The sequence below is a fragment of the Garra rufa genome, chromosome 1, assembly GCF_049309525.1.
Source record: "Garra rufa chromosome 1, GarRuf1.0, whole genome shotgun sequence".
Lineage (NCBI taxonomy): Eukaryota > Metazoa > Chordata > Actinopteri > Cypriniformes > Cyprinidae > Garra > Garra rufa.
Window position 1 is genome coordinate 68,923,630 of NC_133361.1, and position 18,967 is coordinate 68,942,596.

Sequence of the window (18,967 nt, forward strand, 5' to 3'; positions counted from 1 at the left end):
GGATGCCAAAGGTCATCTCTACCTTGACCCTGGTTTTACTGAGGGCCACACTGAATCGGTTTTGTGATCGTGTCTGGGGGTCAGAATAAGGGGTTAGCAAAAACCTCTGGGATGCATATCCCCTGTCTCCAACTTACACACCATCAAAAAGCCCTGTCATAAAACAGAAAAGGAGGAGTTTTAAACAGCAAATTTGTCATTCAGAGAAATTTTATTTCTGAACATGAAACATTTAGAGAGGACCAAACCTCTGTGGCCTCATAGCTGGCTAAGGCCAGAGCATTTCTTTCCATAGGTTTGCAAATGAAGTTTCAGGTCTCTTTTATAAGTGAAACTCTTCTCACACTGAAGACATTTGAATGGTTTCTCTCCAGTGTGAATCCTCATGTGAGTCCTAAGGTTTCCTTTAACTGTGAAACTCTTCCCACACTGAGGACAAGCGAAAGGTTTCTCTCCGGTGTGAGCTCGCAAGTGAACCTCGAGGACGGCGTTGTGTGAGCAAGTTCTTCCACAGTGGAGGCACATGCAAGCATTTTCTCCAATGTGAGATTTGACATGATTCCTAAGCAATTTCTTGTCTGTGAAACTCTCTCCACACTGCTGACATCTCAAACAGTTCTCTTTTAAATGCATCTTCATGTGTTTACTAAGGGTTATTTTACACCTGAAACTATGTCCACACTGACCACAAATATACGGTTTCTCTCCTGTGTGAATTCTCATGTGATTCTTAAAACTGTCTTTGCGTGAGAAGCTCTTTCCACACTGTTGGCAGGTGAACGGACTCTCTCCAGAATGACATCGCACATGAGTATTTAGGTTTCCTTTATGTATAAAACCCTGTCCGCAGTGAGGGCAAGTGTAAGGCCTCTCTCCAGTGTGAGTTCTCGTGTGGACTGTAAGGCCTTCTTTCTTAGAGAATGTTTTTCCACACTGCTGGCAGAGGTAAGGCTTCTCTCCAGTGTGAATTTTCATGTGGACTGTAAGGCCTTCTTTCTTAGAGAATGTTTTTCCACACTGCTGGCAGAGGTAAGGCTTCTCTCCAGTGTGAATTTTCATGTGGACGTTAAGGGTTCGAGTTTGGTCAAATGTCTTGCCACACTCTTGGCAAGTGAAACCCTTTTTAGTTCCATTCTTTTGAGCTCTTTTTCGTGAGGAAGACTTTTTAGTCTGTAAGCAAGCAGAAGTTTCTCCAGTTATGAAATCGTCATGTTCCTCATAGTAATATTTATCCTCCATTTTATTCAGTTCTTCACTCTCCTCTTTCATCCCCATCAGGTCTAAGGGAAAAAGAGTCAAATACAAGTTAACACCAGTTTCATGGCACAAAACAGCTGGTTTCTGCACCCACTAAGTCAGACCGAGCTTTATTGCCAAGTATTTTTGCTCAGTTCTTTTTCAGCTAAATGCTGTTTTTTGTTTTGTTTTTTTCTTTGTAAAAGAATCAAAGAATACTGAAAAAATAATGGTACACAACTGTTTTTAACACTGATGAAGTCTGAAATGTTTCTTAAACAGCAAATCAGCATATTGATTCCTGAATGATCTGGAAGACTGGAATAATAATGTAAATTCAGCTTTGCCATTATAAATTACATTTTACATTTTTATTCAAATAAATTATTATCACAAATGGTTAAAATATTTCATAATATTACTGTTCTTATTCAGTAATTCAGCCTTGGTGACTTTACAAGTCTTACTGATCCCAATGTTTTTTTTAGAAGTCATCAAGACTGCTTTAATTTAATCAAAAATACAGATAAAAACTATGATACAGCAAAATGTTATTACAATATTCTTGTGTTACAAAGCTGAATTTTCATCAGCTGATACTCCAATCGTTTGTAGCATAATTTTTCATTAGATTTATAAATATTTTTGGAACCTGTGATTGTTTTTTTCAGGATTCTTTGATTAATAAAAAGTTAAAAGAACAGCATTTAGTCAAAATATAAATCTTTTCTAACAATATAAATTTATGCTATGACGTTTTATTAATTCAATATATCCTTGGTGAATGAAAGCATTAACTTCTTTCAAATAAAGAAAGAATAAAAATTTACTGACTCCAAAATTTTGAACATTATACATGTAATATTGTTCGGAAAAAAAAAAACTTGTAAAAAAAAATCTCAGGTTTCAAAAAATTTTAAGCAACACAACTGTTTCCAGAACCGATAATAAAGCAGTATATTCCGTATATATATTATATATAGTGATTTCTAAAGGATCATGTCACACTGACTGAACACTGGAGTAATAAATTCAGAATTCAGAAATAAATTCCATTTTTTAATGTCTATTAAAATAGAAGAAAGCTGTTTTACTTCATAATACTATGTCACAATATAACATCTGTCTGATGGGAAACACAGATGTGTTTACAAGTCACTGTTACTAATGAAAAAAGAAAAAGAGGAAACAGTCAATTATGATCAATACATGTAAAGTTAATCACATTTTACAGTTTGTTTTATGGAAAGATTGTGTCTGTCTGTTACAAAAATAACTTATTAATTTTTCCCCCTTCTATTCAAATGTAGATACCAGGTTTAATATGAATAATTGTTAATAATACATGTAAATAAATAATCCAGGATTTTCTCAGCTGCACATAAAGGCAGTATCAGTATTTGTCTGATCATTTAAATAAGTGTAAAATGAAACTTGAAACTCAATGATAATTTATTAATTTTACAACGCGTGTAAAAGGCATAAAACAGCGTGAATGGACATCAAATCGAACGCTTTAAATGTTTTTAAACACCAGCCTTCCTTCAGCCGAATCGAGCAGCGCACACCGGTGACGTCACGTCGTCTCGTCATAATAAAAGTCCTGTATCTTGTGTAGAAATGTTCATACAGAAAACATATACAGTAGTCAACATTCGAAGTGGATCAAAAAGATTCATCAAAAGTTGTCCAAAGATAAGAACGGGTATTCTTTTTGGTTTTAGGACGAATTCGATGAAAGGTTTTGATCCACTTCGAATGTTGACTACTGTATATATGACAAAACACACTTAGGAGGTTCTTGAAGTGATTTTAATGTATTCAATTCTTTTGTCTTTCTCCAAAGTAAGTATGTGTTGCTTGAGGTCTTTTCCAGTCGTTTTCAGACATGAATATATCTTAACATTTGTCTTTCACATTGCTATTAGGGGCTACATAGATTTTTTTTTTTTTTTTGAGCTCTAATGCGAACATATGACAAAAAAATCAGAGAAACCATTTGATTTATTAACAATATACAACAGAGACATAAATAGAAAGTCAAATTACTAATGGAAACCTTGCATTTGATTATTTTCTTAACATTTAATATTTCATAAATTGTTAATTATCCTCTTTAGCAATACACATCTGACAAATTACACATTTTGTTTTGTAGTAAAATATTTATGCCTGTAATACAAGTGTAGTGTGTGAGTTACACTCCTGTATTAAAAATCTTGTTTTCAAGATTTTCTTTTATTTCATTGGTTCAAACAAAACAAAATTAAACCAAACCAAACAAACAAACAAGAGAAGAACATTTTATTTTTCATACTCACAAAACAACTGCCAATCGGTAGTTAAAAAGAATCACCGGAGTAGAAATAATGTTTCAGAGAAAGAGAACATGGAGGGCTTTACTATGAAATAAAGAAACAAAAATTGTGAAAGGTGCATGATACTCTACCGTATAAATATATTTTAGATGATATCCCCGTAAGAGAATCAAAAAATGCAATGGAAAGTTTAAACTGATTTAATATTAAATTACTTTGTTTGTATATAACGTTTATAATACACAAAGAGCTTAAAATATATACAATGTGATAATATACGCTACAATAAGCAATACAAGTACAGTTCTGTTGAACACTAATCTATTAAGCAAGCCCAATATTATAAATATTACAATTTGTATATATTTGTCAAATAATATTTTTCTAATTTCATTACTTATATTAATATGTATTTCGCCAAGAAAAAAAAAACTCTTAATAGCATTGACAAAAGTTTTATTGTTCATATGCTTCTCTGTAAATATCTACGCAGTTTTGGATTGTAGTCACAGAAGCGCGTGAACAGGACTTTTACTTGGATCTGGTAATGTGACGTCATAAGGCTGCGGCGCGCTCCTGCATCTGTGTTTGCTTTCAGTTCAGGAAGGTCTGTAGTTTTAATCATTTGATATGTTTAAATTCATACAATGCGTTCAGTCTATTTTATATGTTTTACAAGCGATTTAAACTTTATAATTATTGCGTGTAACATTGTAATATTGTATCTAATGATGATAAACGTTTTTTATTGTGAGTAAAGCGTATCCACACAGCGTCTGATTTCTCTCTCTGTTAGTGATTCAGATCAGAAACACGAATTACAAACTCCGAGTCAATTGAGTGAGTTGATTCACAAAATGATTCACTGTTTCGAATCGCCGCTCGCTGAGAGACCTGCTGCTCAAAACACTGCAAATATGAGAACAAACTCAAATATGTGTAATGACAATTTTGACAAACAATTGCAAATGTTTTTGTTGTTAATGTAATGACAATCTTAAAATAAAATAGCGCCTTTTTTTTCCAAATATGCCTCGATTAAATGTAATCATTAAATGTTAATTAAAACTGAATAGTAAGTTGAAGTTTTGAGTGTTTGTCTAATCAGATCATTTAAGATCAGTGCACTGACTACTGAACTAGGGCTGATTGAGATGCACAGAGATTTTTTTTTTTCTTGTTAATTGTCTTTTTAAACAGGACAAAGTTTCCAACCACAGAAAAAAAAAAAAAACTTCTGGTTCGGCAACTGACATCCATGTAACACAAAGATGGCGTTTATTAAAGAGGAGAGTGAAGACGTGAAGATTGAAGAAACATTCAGGGTCAAACATGAAGACACTGAGGAACAAACAGGTTGGTTTTCATTCTCAAAGCTGAACTATCCTATGAACTCTCCTCTACATTTTCTCAATTCATTTGCCTTTGGCAGGTGTTTTTCTACACTGTCTGCTCTCCTGCAGCTTTCTTTTTTTTAAAGGATTTCAGCTTCATTTTTTGTTCTTAGAGTTCTCTTAAAGTGATTTAAAAAAGACTTGTGTCTCGCCATATATTAAAAATTTAATATTCACTGCTAGGATTGAGTAATATTTTCATATGAAATAGGTAAATAAGGGCTGTGTGCCTGTGGTATTGCTCTGGTGTAATGATGACGTTTGTGAAATAAAGTCTGGTCGTCGCTTTCACTCGACTAGGGCTGCCCGCTTTAATAGTTTACTGAATGTTACTTTATGAGAAGAGTCCACTTATATGTTTAAGTTGGTCAGTCACAGAAAAAATATTGTCCATGTCAAAAACATTAAACTAATTGTTAACATCGGTCTAATTCCAGTAGGGTTGTTCCGATTCCGATACTAGTATCGGAAATGCCGCTGATACCACAAAAAAAATCTAGCATCGGAATCGGCGAGTACTTGAACCCACGTACCAATCCGATACCATTTTCTTAAGATTCCCGCTAGCAAATCAGAAGCCAGTTCTTCTTGCGAAGAAGAAATACAAACTTGCTAGCAGTTTGTCCGCTGTTTGGCAGTTTCTCAGACTGGACCAACCAGCCAGTAAAACGGCGGCATGTCTCATATGTTGGGCTTTATGTTTAAACACCGACGGAATCGCGGAATGCAGTCAAAATGGAATTTACAGCTTAACGTGGAACGTCACGAAATTGATCAAAGTTTGATGCATTAATAGAAAGGTAGTTCATTACACTTAAATCAAATCAAAATCGTGATTATGGACTAAATATTAAGCTGAAAACCGACTGTTTAAATATGAATTATGCGTGGCTCTGTGTTAATGAATGGTACAGGCGCATAGAGTCGTTTACTCCTTGTACTGAAGCACTGAAGGGCTCCAGACTGTGACCATTCTTTCTGCCAGTGTTACTAATTCTCGTGAGCGGTCACACTGGCGTGATCACCGAGTTGTTCAACTCATAAGCACTGCCATTTTGGTTTCAGATAAGAAACATAAAACGGCACGTGAAACGAAAGTGAAACTAACACGATACGTTTGAGCTGCTCAGCGCTGACCATTTATCAGCTTGGAATGCAACGCAAACAAACTTGCAAGAACCCCAAACAGCTTGATTCGGGAGCCAATGTTGATTTTGCAACACTGTTACTGCTGCGAGATCCAGTGAGGAGCATTTGAAAATGCCGCTGCAAGATCTAGTGAGAATCTTTCAAATTCTGGCCAAAATTCTCTGTTATAAACAGGATGTACGTCAGAAAACCAGATTAGTAATACTAACTATATAAAAAAATATTACTGTCAAATGTTTGTCATATATTGAAAATACTCTAGTTCACTGTATATATCACTGTATGTTAGTTTTATTAAGGGATAAGTCTGAAGCACACCATAAAATAATTTATTAGTATTATCTACAGCTGTATATACAGTTACACACCCAGGTATCGGATTAGTACTCGGTATCGGCCGTTACCCGAGCCCAGGTATCGGAATCGGTATCGGGAAGGAAAAAAGGGTATCGGAACATCTCTAAATTCCAGTATATCAGGCAGGAAATAAAAACATTTGCTTATCGTTCATCAACCTCACATATGGCTTATCATTTGAAAGCGAAGCATGTAAATAAGCAGCGGACCGCTTCATCTGGTGACTCGAGCTGGACTGAGACACACACCAGTTTATCAGCTGCCACAGTATTTAAGCTGCTTTTTCTAACATTTCTAACATCTTCACCTCGCTGGTCAAATGCTGGGGTTGTGTGATGTTTGTTTCAGAGAGGCATGTTAGAGGTGGGTTTTACATTAGCGCTGGTCTGACAGAGGAAATGCTGCTTGATTTTGGGCTCGTGGTTTGAGGTGCAAAACCGTTGACCCGGTCCAGCTCATTGTTAGCCCTGGAGCACACTGGCCCAAACTGGCTATTGTCAACATGAGTGTTAAAGGAACACTCCACTTATTTTGGAAATAGGCTCATTCTCCAACTCCCCCTGAGTTAATAAGTTGAGTTTTACCGTTTTAAAACCCATTCAGCCGTTCTCCTTTTCTGGCAATACCACTAAGCATAGATTGTAAATGTAAAGATGCGATTTTCTAGGCTGATAAGATTAGGAACTACACTCTCATTCCGGTGTAATAGTCAATGAAGTTTGCTCCCATAATATGGGCACAGCAGGCGCAGTAATATCACGCAGCACAACGTGACCAACTGCATAGCTGGGAACTAATTTCAGGCGCTGCTTGATATTACGTCCATATTACAGCAGCAAACTTCTGTGACTATTACACCAGAATGGGAGGTTAGTTCCTAATTATATTGGCCTAGAAAATCACATCTTTACATTTTCCGCCAGTCTTAGTACACGATACAACTTCAGAAGAGTCAAGTTTTAAATAGGACAAAAAAAATCGAAACTTGTTGGTAATTTTTGAACGCGATGCTATTGGTCTAATAGGATTCAATGATCTATGCTAAGCTATGCTAAAAGTGATGTGGCCTTAACAGGAAAACAGCTGAATGGATTTCGAAACGGTAAAACTCAACTTATTAACTCGTGGGGAGTTGGAGAATGAGCCTTGGGGTAGAGTGTTCCTTTAAAGTCCCCAGGATAAGAGTCTTGCAAATCTGCAAATTCAGGCATGCAATCTTAATTTGTTTTAGGAGGTCTATAGACTGTTACAGTGGCAGTAGTGATGGTTGCAGAGACACTCAGAACAAGACAAGATTATAACAGTGAAGTAAAATGGGGAATGACCCTTCCACCGGGATCTGGGGATTCAAATAATCCATAGCCAGTGGGAGTAAATTCTTAAAAAACTGCTTTTGCGGTTTAAAAGTTATTAGCATATACTTGACTGCAAATTGTCCTTTAGTTTCACAACTTTCCTGTAAGCGGTTCTACGGTCTTCCATAGATTCGAGCGAATGAAGAAGAACACCAATGATTACAATAGGTGCCTGCCTTCGGTGCTAGGCCCCCTTAATTAGATCTTCTAGGTCAAGCTGATTTTATTATTATTTATTATTATTTTAAATAGAGGGTTTAAATGCCAGCTTGATAGTAGAAAGATCCTAAATAAGTGAAGAGTTACAATTACAATTACAAATAACATGGAACACCTCTTACAACTGCTTAGTACAGCAGTCCTCACTTCCCACCGCTCTGCAAATTTTGTGTCTATCTCTGATCACATACACATACTGTGTAGGGACAATGTCAGTTACTACACAGTTCATGCACAGAGCTCAACTGACCTTATGCACGGAGCGTTCTTTAGAAAGATAAGCCAGCTCGTAATCTTCAACTGAAGCTAATTTTATATGTGATATATATAGGTGGAGACTCTTGAGACTCATCTACTGCCTCGTTCTTATCAGAAACTAAGAAAAATAATAATCGCAACGTCCTAAATAATAATAGCTGCATGAAAATTCAGTTTCATATTTTTTTACAACATATCATTTAAACGGGAGCCTGGCAATCCCAGGAGCCTACCTGCAAAGTTGTACATAAATAAATGCTGCCAGCTAAACACTAACATAAGATGTTTAAGCTAACGTTAGCTAGCGATACTTCTCTTCAAGGACATCTTAATGGTATTATCAAGAATGTTATAATCAGTAACTTGCCTTTATAGTCATGAACACATTTTTTTAAATCTTACAATATTTTAAAGCCTTTATTATTTTCCAGCTCTACAGCTGTGAAATAAAATTCACTTAAAGGACTTTAAGGAAATTATATCGAATTACCCATATAACCAAAAGATGGTAGCAGAGGATTAACTATTATACAGCTGCCATTTCAACTCCCTATACTTTTTAAGATGTCTTGCTTTTCAATTTATTATAAAATTACTAGTATAATATAGCCTGACAAGCCAGACCCACATAAATGTAGGGTCTGGGCACTCTCCATAGACAGGGCTCAACCGGAGGGGCAGGATAATCGGTTGTCTTTCAAACTCACTCTCCACGCAATAGGATAGCGCTACAACCAATCGGAGCAACGAAGAAGGTGACGTAGTCAACTCCAAATACATCCTTCTTTTGTGAGAACGACCTCAGTGCAGTTTCTTGTTCTTTTCTCAGAGAAAAGCTTAACTCCAAGTCTTTCAGAGTGGCGGCCAAAGCCGATTCGAAAGAAAATTGTTCGCTAGAAGCAGCCATCGCTCTATCTCTCACGTGTAATTCACGGAACCAGAGAACGTCTGACGAAACTAATGGTCGCAGGTCAGTCGTCATCATGTTAAGCCCGCCCACCGACTCGTGATTGGCCCGGTCGATTTTGGATTTTTGGAAATCTCAAGTGAACGGAGAGTTACTAGACTGCCCTTAGAAGCAAATGTAATTTGCTGCCGCTAGGGGCGCGTCTAGATTCTAGGCTAAGTATAATAACTTTTGTCGTGAAATGGTATACAGGGAAGTTTGGTCCTCTTAGACAAACAACACTTTTCTTTTGATTGTGAATGTGAAAACGAGCAAAGTACGCTCATATTACGGCACAGTACAGTTGACCGGAAATGGCTTGTCTTAACAAGGAAGTAATCCATGCCTATGGTCAATTCTAATGAGCTGATTATCAGAATCAGGTGCGTTACTTAAGAGAGGCATGAAAAATATGCAGAGCAGGTGGGGCATGAGGATTGGAATTGAGAATATGGGTATATAGGATGTAGTTGTGTGTTAGTTTTGACACTTTACATGTTTGAATGTTTTGATGCTTTTTTGTGTCATTAAACTGGGGTTAACTTTTACTTGTCTTTTTTTCACCCTAGATCTGATGGCACTGAAAGAGGAGAGTCAAGTACTGAATGAAATGGAAGAGAAAGATCATGATTTCATAAATGGAGAAAAATCTTTTAGTTGGTCACAGACTAAAATTACTTCCTCAAGAAAAAAGACTCGAAAGACAGGAAGAAGTTATTTCACCTGTCAACAGTGTGGAAAATCTTTCAATCAAAGAGATAGTCTTAAAAGACACGTGAGAATTCACACAGGAGAGAAACCTTACACCTGCCAACAGTGTGGAAAGAGTTTCACTCAACCTGGACACCTTGGAGTCCACATGAGAATTCACATTGGAGAGAAACCGTATGTCTGCGAACAGTGTGGAAAGAGTTTCAATCAACCTGGACACCTTGGAGTCCACGTGAGAATTCACACTGGAGAGAAACCGTATGTCTGCGAACAGTGTGGGAAGAGTTTCACTCAACCCGGACACCTTGGAGTCCACATGAGAATTCACACAGGAGAGAAACCTTATGCCTGCGAACAGTGTGGAAAGAGTTTTACTGAATCTGGACAGCTTAGAGTCCACATGCGAGTTCACACTGGAGAGAAACCTTATGCCTGCGAACAGTGTGGAAAGCATTTCAATCATAGACTGAATCTTGAAAGACATGTTTCAATTCACACTGGAGAAAAGCCTTTCACCTGCCAACAGTGTGGAAAGAGTTACACTCTAAAAGGAAGCCTTACGAGACACATGAGAATTCACAAACAGCCTTATGAGTGTGATCAGTGTGGAAAGAGCTTTGATCAACATGAAAACTTTGAAGTTCATAAGAGAGCTCATAAAGGAAGTCCTTACTCATGCTCTGAGTAGAGGATGGATACCCGAGCCGAGCCCGACGGAACCCGATGGGCCGGGCCGGGTTCGGACAGATATTTAGAAAGGATGCTCTGGTTCGGGTCGGGCTCGGTCACATCAGCGCGGTAGTGCGCCTGTGTTATAACGGCGCTTTTTGCCCAGTGTGCACTGATGCTCTCATCTGTTGACATTTCCGAACGCTTTCCTACAGTTGCTTAATAAAAGCGGGCTATCCACACAAAAAAGTGCATGTGTCATTAGTATGAGAAAAAAAAAAAGATTTTAACTGTGTCAGGCTGGGATCGGGCTCGGACATAAATATCTTAATGCTTGTCGGGTTCGGTTACTGCTCTGTCGGACGCGGGCCGGGCTCGGACAGAAAAATGCGGCCACACAATGTGGAAGAAGTTTCAACCAAAAAGGAAACCTTAACAGCCACATGAGAGTTCACTCTGGAGAAAAGTCATTTATATGTGATCACTCCTTACGAGCTGCGTATAGCGATATGGGGAACGCCACACTCTGAATATTGTGTGTAACCGATCCGAAGGAGGGAGTGACGTCACATGCGGGGTGACGTAAGCGACCAGGAAGAATAAAAGCACGTGTGAGGGGGCCGACGTCAGCTTTCAGGAATACAGCAAGAGCTCCAGGGACGCGCACCGGGGGGGGAGACGGGCACCATGTAATGTGGTGAGACCCGAGGGGCTGCCCTCAATGACCCTGATGCACAACCATCCAGGAGGAAGACCCTGTTTTGCTTTTTCATATCAGACAGGGTTGACCATAATTGTCTCTCCGTTGCTACAAGGGCTGCCATAGACCGCCCGACTGCACGGGCTGTCTCCTTAGTAGCGCAGAGAGCCAAATTAGCGGTACAACGGAGTTCTAACACGTCAACTTCCTCGCCGTCATTAAGCTCCTTTAGCATCATCCTTGTGGCATCATCTTATATCCGTTCTCGTCAAGCCCCACCACATTACCATAGTAATCTGAGGCAGGAATAAACAGACGGAACGAGAACGGTCTTCCTCAAGATCTCGAGATCTCAGCGTGGAGATCGGGGGAAAAAAAGGAAGGCACCGTCTTGGAGGTGGCTGTTTAGTTCACAGAAAGTGCTCATCTAATCTGCTTTTCTGCAGCTCATGACTCTTCTCGGCGGGTCAGTCGATGTTAAATTTGGCTACCGCATGAGTAACCACCTCCAAGAGCTCCTTATTATTTTGGCAATTTCTTTCTTCAGCAATGCTCTCGACATCTACCACCTCGAAGGAAGAGAGGAGAAGCATTGAGCCCTCGTCCTGGGGGAAGTGAGTGGGCTTCCACCTCCGGTAGGAGGGCTGTAGATCTGCTGGGTAAGAGAGGAGATAGGGGTTCACCCGTCTCCATCCCCTCCAACAGATCTAGCTGCGAACCCCACAAATGCAGCTGCCGCTCAGCGGAAGCAGGGCAGGCACCGCGGGAAATGCTAGTGAAGGCTCCTTTCTCAAAAAGAGCCTTCCGGGAGCGAAGCACGCAAACAGGAAGCAGATCGCAGTGCTGACAGCCGGCCCCCTCAAGAGTCGACACAGCGTGCTCCGCTCCAAAGCAAACCACACATAAGCTGTGTGTATCCCCGCCAGTGATGTAGCATTGGCATGGAGAAACACACCGCTTAAAGTGTGATTCGCTATCGCTCACTTTTTCTTTTTTGCCCCTACTTGCAGACATTATCACTCAAAATAAAAGTAGTGCTAACTTGCACAAAAAAGGAGTGATATCCAAGACACAAACACACAGAGCGCTTCGCTGAAATGACGAAAGCTGACGCCGGCTCCATCGCATGTGCTTTTATACTTCCTGGTCGCTTACGTCACCCCGCCTGTGACGTCACTCCCTCCTTCGGATTGGTTACACAAAATATTCAGAGCGTGGTTCGCCAATGGTGTTCCCCATAGCGCTTGACGCAGCTTGAGGTTCCCGGAAGGGAACTATAGTTTTTGAAGTAAAACCATAGTAACTACAAAATAAACCATAGTTTTAACACAGTATTGACAGTAAAACCATAGCAATGATGAAATTAGCTAGGGATGCACAATATGAAAAATTGTAACCGATACCGATAGCCGATATTTAAGTCCTTCTTGTGGCCGATGCCGATACCCAATACTTTCATATTTTTTATGATAATTTTGTGCACCCTGAAAAATACTAAATCTAAGATAAACTAATGAAATTTATATTATATAACTGGGTCTAACAATCATAGCAAACATCAGTCCTGACTCTTCAAAAATGTTTTTATTTTTTGTGTAAGGCACCACAATTCTAAATAAAATAAAATGCTTTGACATGTGACATGAACCAACCAATCAGCTTCATCCTTTCCTTTAAGAACATTGAAAGCACTGCCAAGGTGGAGAAACAGCTTATCATAGCTGTACATGAATAAACATTTTTAAATAAATTTAATATCAGAGCTGCTGAAAGGGATTTTTAATGCTGAAAATCCATTTATCCTTTGCTGAAACTTCCGCGTATTTATGGAGAGCGCATGTCATGGTTGCTTAGCAACGGCAGACGCGACTGGAGAAGCGCAAGCTCGAGAGCAGTTTGGAATGAAAGAGAAAGCGGCGTGCCTAGCGTTTTCCACGTTTTTAGACGCGACATGTGAACGGCCCCTAAAACAGATTCACCGTGATGACCTCCTCTCGGAATCCTTGCTAAACATGTGTTGCAAATAGCAGAGATGGGACAAAGTCATTGTTTGGCAAATCACAAGTAAGTCTCAATTCATTGCCCTCGAGTCCCAAGTCAAGACAGGCAAGTCACGATTCAAGTCCCGAGTCAAGACAGGCAAGTCACGATTCAAGTCCCGAGTAAAGACAGGCAAGTCACGAGTCAAGTCCCGAGTCAAGACAGGCATGTCACGATTCAAGTCCCGAGTCAAGACAGGCAAGTCACGATTCAAGTCCCGAGTCAAGACAGGCAAGTCACGAGTCAAGTCCCGAGTCAAGACAGGCAAGTCACGAGTCAAGTCCCGGGTCAAGACAGGCAAGTCACAAGTCAAGTCCCAAGTCCTACACTTTGACTTTCGAGTCTTTTCGAGTCTTTTTAACAGAAAAATAAAATGTATACAGATTATGTATGGTTGTAAGATCTGTACTTATTAAACAAACCTTTTTTATGAAAGAACATTGCTCAGATAAAAATACAAATGTAATTTTCTGAAAAAGTGCTGAACAGTGCTGCGTCTCGTCTCCACCGCATATTGCACAAGAACGAGTTGACCTTGTATTGCAAAACAGGTCTGAAAAACTGAACCAACTTTCTGAAATTGTCTTCACCTGAAATGATTCAAATCTAAAATATATCCTTAAACTAAAAACCATGCCTTCACCCTCAAAACATGTACTTGAATGAAGAGAGGATCAAAAATATAGTCCTCCGAACAGTTTTACATTTACTTAAATGAATCATTCATTCAAAACTTACCCTTCTTTTTGCAACTTCAAGTGTCGAACAATTTCGTGCAATTCGTTTTTTGTTGACCAGGGGTGAGCAGGGCACAACCTAACGCGGGTTAACGTGTGGATCAAATATTTCCACACATGCTAGCATAACCAAATTCACGGTATTTACTAGTTGCCATAGCAACACTGCAGAGAAAAGAATTTAAAAAATCATCTACAGTCATGCATAAAGTGTTGTCTCCATCTAAAGATGCCACACTTTCTTCTGGCTCTGGGGGTGCTACACCATTTGGTGTGACCACCCTTTGTGTTTAAAAAAACTTTTGCTCCAGGTGCACTTGTGCATAGGTTTTCAATCAGGTAGGTTTCTTGAAGTATGGTTCTGGATTTTGTCTGTCTCAGTTCGATCTGTTTCTTCATGTCATTCTAGACAGACAGGACGATGATGTGATCAGATCTCTGTGTGAAGCACTGGCTTTTGTCAGACAAAAATCTCACTGGATTATTACTATTAATTGCAAAATGAATGTTTGGAAATGTAAAGTTACTTAGAGGTTGTTCTCAATTCTTGTTCTGGGGTACCCCTGCTCTGTACATTTTACATGTCTTCCTTATTTTTACACTCCTGATTGAGATAATCAGCCCATTAGTTCAGTTCATTCATCTCTTCTCCTAACTGATGATCTTCAATCAGGTATAGATATGCATATAAACAGAGCAGAATGATCATTACCGGTAGTAATATATGCAAATGTAAAAGAAAACCAAACTGGACGCAAGAACAGCTGTTACTTCTTGCCCAATGTGTTAATGGAAGCAAGGATATAATGAAAAGTTGGTATAACCACCAAAACAAAAAAAGATGCATGGAAAAACATGTGCAAATAAATGCAACGTATTTCTAAAATGTATACATTCTGATGCAGAGTGCTCTGACACCATTTATGATTTGGTATTAGTAACTTAGGAGTCCTTTGCAAAAACGATTTGTGAAATACTCTTAGAGCAAAAATTTAAAAGGTGCCATAGAATGCATTGAGAGAATATTTTAAATTGTTCTCTGATATCTACATAGAAGGTATATGGAATAGGAAAGGACAAAACATAGTTAAATAATAACAGTTGGTGAAAATACTAGTGGCCTAAAGCTTTTGCATAGTACTGTGTATGTATATCTCAGGGGTGCCCAAACTTGGTCTTGGAGGGCCAGTGTCCTGCCAGTTTAGCTTAGTGGTTTTGGGGACCCACTGCTTGGCACATTTTGCATGTCTCCATTATCAGACACATCCAATTCAGGTCTTGCAGTCTCCCCTAATGAGCTGATGATCTGAACCCAGGGTTTCTGCAGATATGAACAAGTGAAATTTAAGACTTTTTAAGACCTTTTTAATACCACCTTATATGAAATTTAAGACCTAAACCTGTAATGGAAATAGATATTATATTACATGCATATGTGATATTTAATGTGTTTAATGTAAAAAGTAAACAAAATTTCATGGCTGTCATAAATTAAATTTATTACTACGATATACAGTGAACTTTCCATATCAGCAGATACTATTCCACACAAAATATCCCCATAAAAGTACCACTAGAAATATCTGATTTAAAAAAAAAAATTCTGAAGCGATTTTTTTTTTTACTTTTGAAATGTATGCGTACCTTTGAAATTTATTTTATGAATTTATCAATAAATTCTAAATGGCTGTTAGCAGTGAGATTACATAATTTATTTACACTGCAAAATTAAAAGTGAGATTAATGTTTTAAATACATTTATTGATTTATAAATATATATATTATAAATGTTATATAAATACTGCGATTCTGTCTGAAGACGCAGAAACTTCCACAGAGGGAGAAAAAAAATCTACAGTTGTTAGCAACTGGCCTTAGCCAAGCCCTATATTCAGTTTTTCCAAGCCCAGTTTCGCTAAACTTGCACTTCCTCATAGCTAAAAAGTTAAATCCATTTGACTTCTGCGGTACAATCCGAGAGAAACTCGCGCCAATAACAGAAAGCTGATTGGCTATTGCATGCTGGTCTCATTTGTAGTTTAAATTCAGCAAATTATATTTGGAATAGTGAAATAAAGAACTACAACACCACGGAAACAACAGAAAGAGAATTTAAATGAGCATTAGAGGTAGCGTTACATGGACATCGGAAAAATAAGACCTGTGTAAAATTATTTAAGACCTAGAACAGCGAATTTAAGACTTTTTAAGGCCTAAAATTTTGATTTTTAAATTTTAGACTTTTTAAGACTTTTTAAGACCCCGCGGAAACCCTGTGAACCAGGAGTGTTAAATAAGGGAGACATACAAAATGTGCAGATCAGTGGTGCCTCCAGGACAGCTTGGAAAACCACTGGGTGAACCAGTCAATATGAGCAACCCTATTCTGAATTTCTGTGTCAGGGATGCCCAGACTCGGTTGTGATGGGCCAGTGTCCTGTAGAATTTAGCTCCATCTTCAATTAGACACACCAGCTAGTCAAGCTCTTACTAGGCATACTAGAAACTTCCCAGCTGGTGTTGTGGCAAGTTGGAGCTAAACTCTGCAGGACACCTTCCCTCCAGGACTGAGTTTGGGCATCTCTGATCTGTATGGATGTGATGTGCAGCATAAATTGTGTACCTTGACAGTTGTGTAGTTGGATGAGACAAATCTAACAAGCCGTTCGGTGTTATGGTGGACTTAAGGTGGGTGACTCCACCAAGTCCCCAACATAGAGTTCACGTAAGGCCTCTTCTCTCCAAAGTGCGATGTCAAACAGCGTGGACCCGCATCTCATACGAAGGTCCAGGATGGGTACCTGTGATCTGGTCAACCTGGCCGCTACTGAAAAAATGACACACGGGTGAGGACAATGCAGGTAAGAAGTATTTTTCACCCTGCGTCCTAATGTTTATACTCTTTGTCCTAAATAGTATGTAAAATTACAATAATTGTGTCCCAAAGCATAGTATGATGAAAAGGGTATGCCAAAAATCCCAGGATGGTCTACTACTTCAGGTCCATTTTTTGGAAGTGTGGATAATATTGCCCACAATCCATTGCTCTTTGGTAAAGGACTCGGTCCAGAACTACAAACACAAATAAAACGCATTTAAAAAACTACAAGCATGGCGGTTGTGCATGACCGGCAGTTAAGTAGAGATGTTTAGAAAAAGGGGTTTAAGTTACTAATAATCAACATTTAACATGGTAAAAAATATTTAATATTTTTCTCCAGTACTGTAGGATGTTAAATTAAATTAAATGTGGAGGATGTTAACTGTGTCAAGACAATTGACAGGCCAGTTGTGTGACATGATGGTATGTCCCAAAGCTTGCTTGCTCTTCTACTACACACTCAAAAGTGTGTACTTTTTCTTCACCAAATGAGTACATACTTATAGGGTGTAGTGTAAGTAGGGCATCAATCCTGGTCTGGCAATCCCTTAACACTAAATATTTTGTGTATTACTTCGAATGTATTCCCATTCAAGATTAATTCACCTAAATTGTGTATGTCAGATAAGGTTGTTAGCAGACTTCATTATCATGATTGAGAAACTCAAGGACAATAGGGGCTTTTGCACTGGGTAGTTATGGGAGCTCGGTTATAATAAGTTATAAGTTAGTTTACATCTTTTAAAACTTTTTGAAATTCTGTGTCGGTGTTTCTTATGGCATGCAATAGGTTTAGACCTTGTTCTGACCCTAAAATTATCCTCTGTTCTTGCGGGTTGAACATGCTAAACAGTAAGTATGCCCACCAATAGTTAAGGGAACCATGAACCTGTCTCTCCAGTGGAAAGCCCCTTATAGCTTACAGTTGCCTATAGTAAGTAAATCAGGATAACTGTGTTAGATATTCAATTATGCTTTTAAAGTCACTCACTTTTTCTATCTGCCCCTGGAGACTCAGGTAGCTCCTGTTTGTGAAGATGTCCTCTTCTTCACCAGTCTTGCATGGGGAAGGTGGATAGAGGGCCTCTTTCGCTGCTCTTCTGGCCTCCTCAGAAATGGGCAGTGGAGCTGTTTTGAATTTAATCGTTGCTTGACTGACGAACAAGAATGGCTGCCCATATCTGTGCGAGAGGGTAAGGTTTTTTTTACCACGTAAGACTGCCCCTCTTCAAATTCAGGGTCGCTACCTTTTCTTACGGAAAGGTATACTGTCTCCCCATCAGTAAGCGCACATGAAGTGGTGACATTATATGTTCCTGCAAATATTTTATTCTGGTTCATTACAAATGTCAAAGCCTTTTGGTTCTTGCAGGTTGCAACACACCTGACTCGAAGTGGTGCTGGACGACTGTATGGGGTTGCCATCCTAACGCCGGTTTCACACTGCACGCGTAAGCAGGACGTAAGCAGCGCGTGCACAGCGTGTAAGCAGAGCAGAAGCAGCGCGCATCCATTGGGCTTTCACACTGGCAGCGTTTGTCGAGCGCAGCTGAACCGCAGCTTGTGTACTGCAAATATAGACGAGTATCGTTCATTCGGTCCCGTATTTCAGGTGTTCTCCGACAAATGTCTGTTATGTGCATTGAATTGTGATATGGTTGTATGTTGTAGATTTAAGTTGAAAATGAGAAACGCTAAAATATTGAATATTGAATTTTTAGACAAAGATCTTAAAGATCTTAATGATACCAGTTTGGTTTAAGATAATTAAAGCAACAGTTAATAACGAAAAGAATATGTAAAAGTATGATATTTGGGGTACTAATCGCCCCGACTGTTGGGGCTAAAGGCACAATAATTTACAAGATAAGTAATAGATGACTGACTTTTACATTTGTTGACTCATATGGTATATATCATATTTTTTATGGTGGTTGTCCAACTTTGAGATAATGAAACCATCATATTTAAAAAAAATATATATATATAATTTGTTG

General features: G+C 38.8%; 1 protein-coding gene across 1 annotated transcript; it reads right to left on the reverse strand.

Moving 5' to 3' along the window:
• Nucleotides 1-234: 234 nt before the first annotated feature.
• Nucleotides 235-2,001, reverse strand: LOC141325783 (uncharacterized). Its single transcript, XM_073834519.1, has one exon. It carries the CDS (start codon nucleotides 1,273-1,275, stop codon nucleotides 259-261), a length of 1,017 nt encoding a protein of 338 aa, XP_073690620.1. The 5' UTR covers nucleotides 1,276-2,001; the 3' UTR covers nucleotides 235-258.
• Nucleotides 2,002-18,967: the final 16,966 nt, after the last annotated feature.